Source organism: Grammomys surdaster, unplaced genomic scaffold (genome assembly GCF_004785775.1).
Source record: "Grammomys surdaster isolate TR1022 unplaced genomic scaffold, NIH_TR_1.0 66, whole genome shotgun sequence".
NCBI classification, from domain to species: domain Eukaryota; kingdom Metazoa; phylum Chordata; class Mammalia; order Rodentia; family Muridae; genus Grammomys; species Grammomys surdaster.
This window is the reverse complement of record NW_021604568.1, coordinates 23,200-25,096: the sequence shown is the minus strand read 5'-3', so window position 1 is coordinate 25,096 and position 1,897 is coordinate 23,200. Positions and strand designations below refer to the sequence as shown.

Genomic DNA, 1,897 nt, shown 5'->3' with positions numbered 1-1,897 from the left:
AGAGAGAGAGAGAGAGAGAGGCAGAGAGAGAGGGAGAGAGAGAGAGAGAGGCAGAGAGAGGCAGAGAGAGGCAGAGAGAGAGAGAGAGAGGCAGAGAGAGAGAGAGAGAGAGAGAGAGAGAGAGAGAGAGAGAGAGAGAGAGAGAGAGAGAGAGAGAGGCAGAGAGAGGCAGAGAGAGAGGCAGAGAGAGAGAGAGAGAGAGAGAGAGAGAGAGAGAGAGAGAGAGAGAGGCAGAGAGAGGCAGAGAGAGAGGCAGAGAGAGGCAGAGAGAGAGAGAGGCAGAGAGGCAGAGGCAGAAGCAAATGGATCTCTTTGAGTTCAAGGCCAACTTAGTCTCCAAAGAAAGTTCCAGGACAACCAGGACTGTTATGTGTAAGATACCCTGTCTCAGAAAAAAACGAATAATTAAAATAGTCATGAATTTCTGTGGGTAGGGCACAGAAAAACTTGGAGTGGGAGAGGAAGGGTTAAAATTATGTGTATGTGTGTTATTACTAGCTTATGAAAATAAAAAATATAAAATAAAAAACAAAAAAATGGTTAAAAGAAGAAAAGTAAAGGCATTTGTCCTGAGGAAAGTTAGGAAAGGAAAGAAATCAGGACAGTCCAAAAAAAAAATACAATCAGTTGTTAGGTAGTTAGTTCACGTTAATTATTCACTCATAAACATGTTTTCTATGTGTGTTAATGCAGAATCAGAATTAGGCAGAACCAATGACTTACCAGTTGCCATGTCCCTTTTAGGAAGAAGAGCTTGTATTGGAGAAGGTCTGGCCCGCATGGAGATGTTTTTAATCCTGACCAACATTTTACAGCATTTTACTTTAAAACCTCTGGTCAATCCAGAGGACATTGACATCACCCCAGTTAATCCTGGTTTATTGTCTGTGCCTCCACCTTTTGAGCTCTGTTTCATTCCAGTCTGAAGCTGCGTAGTCTTTCACACAGATAACTGAGACCATGCTTCTACTTGTGAGCAAACAGGTCCTCCTGTCCTATGTACCTGCATCTGGCAGTCCTTCCTGGATGGCAGGGTTGCTACTTCTGAACTACCCTAAATTTTTTTCTCAATTCTTTATGAACTGGCTCCAGTTTTCATATGTGAAAAAACTTCCCTGATTCAGTACTAATAAAGTTTTGTTGCAGTGTGTGGCAGACCATTAGCCACGCTTTTATTTGAGGGCATTTTTAATGGAAAGTGTGTTATCAATCTCACGTCTTGTTTTAGTAAAAGTTATCAATCAGAGCTTATTCTGTGATTTTTAAGAGAAGTAATTAACCATGGAACTGAATCAGTGGTGACTCATTCCTGTGTCACTATCTAGGAGACTAATCTCTTGACAGTGTGTCATGTATACATTTCTCCTTTTGTCTATAACTTGTTATATTTCTCTTGTAGATTTCTTTATAAGTGATAGGCATGGTTATGTGTGTAAACACATAGGCAGATGTATGTGTGCACAGGGAGATAACAAGGGAAAATCATGCCTACCAAGGGGGAGTAACATGAAATAAAACTTAAATTTCTCAGTTTTCAAGGATCCCCTGCCTTTATCTTCCTCAAGAGCTAATTCTCCACATCCAACATATGATTTTATATAACCTCACATACATGAACTGAAAAATGTGCACTTGTGGGTTTAAAGTTAACCATGATTTGGAAGTGCTAATTATATTGTAACATATCATAGATTTAAAGAAAACCACACAACCATGACTCATAATATCTTACTGTTTGGCTACTCCATAACTTCAGATTAAGGCCATCTGCTACGTTTGTGGCTGAAGCCTTGGGTCACTCCGTGCATACTCTTTGGCTGGTGGTTTAGTCCCTGGAAGCTCTGGGGGGGTCTGGTTGGCTGATATTGTTGTTCTTCCTATTGGGTTGCAAACCCCT

The 1,897-nt window shown here is 40.7% G+C and overlaps 1 protein-coding gene across 1 annotated transcript in view; it reads left to right on the top strand.

Annotated features, from left to right (window-relative positions):
- Positions 1-1,541, top strand: part of LOC114627818 (cytochrome P450 2C70) — a 28,975-nt gene extending 27,434 nt beyond the window's left edge. The window contains exon 9 of the mRNA XM_028775727.1: positions 745-1,541. Coding sequence (XP_028631560.1) covers positions 745-926 — 182 coding nt within the window. The 3' untranslated portion in view covers positions 927-1,541. The remainder of the gene's footprint in view (positions 1-744) is intronic.
- Positions 1,542-1,897: the final 356 nt, after the last annotated feature.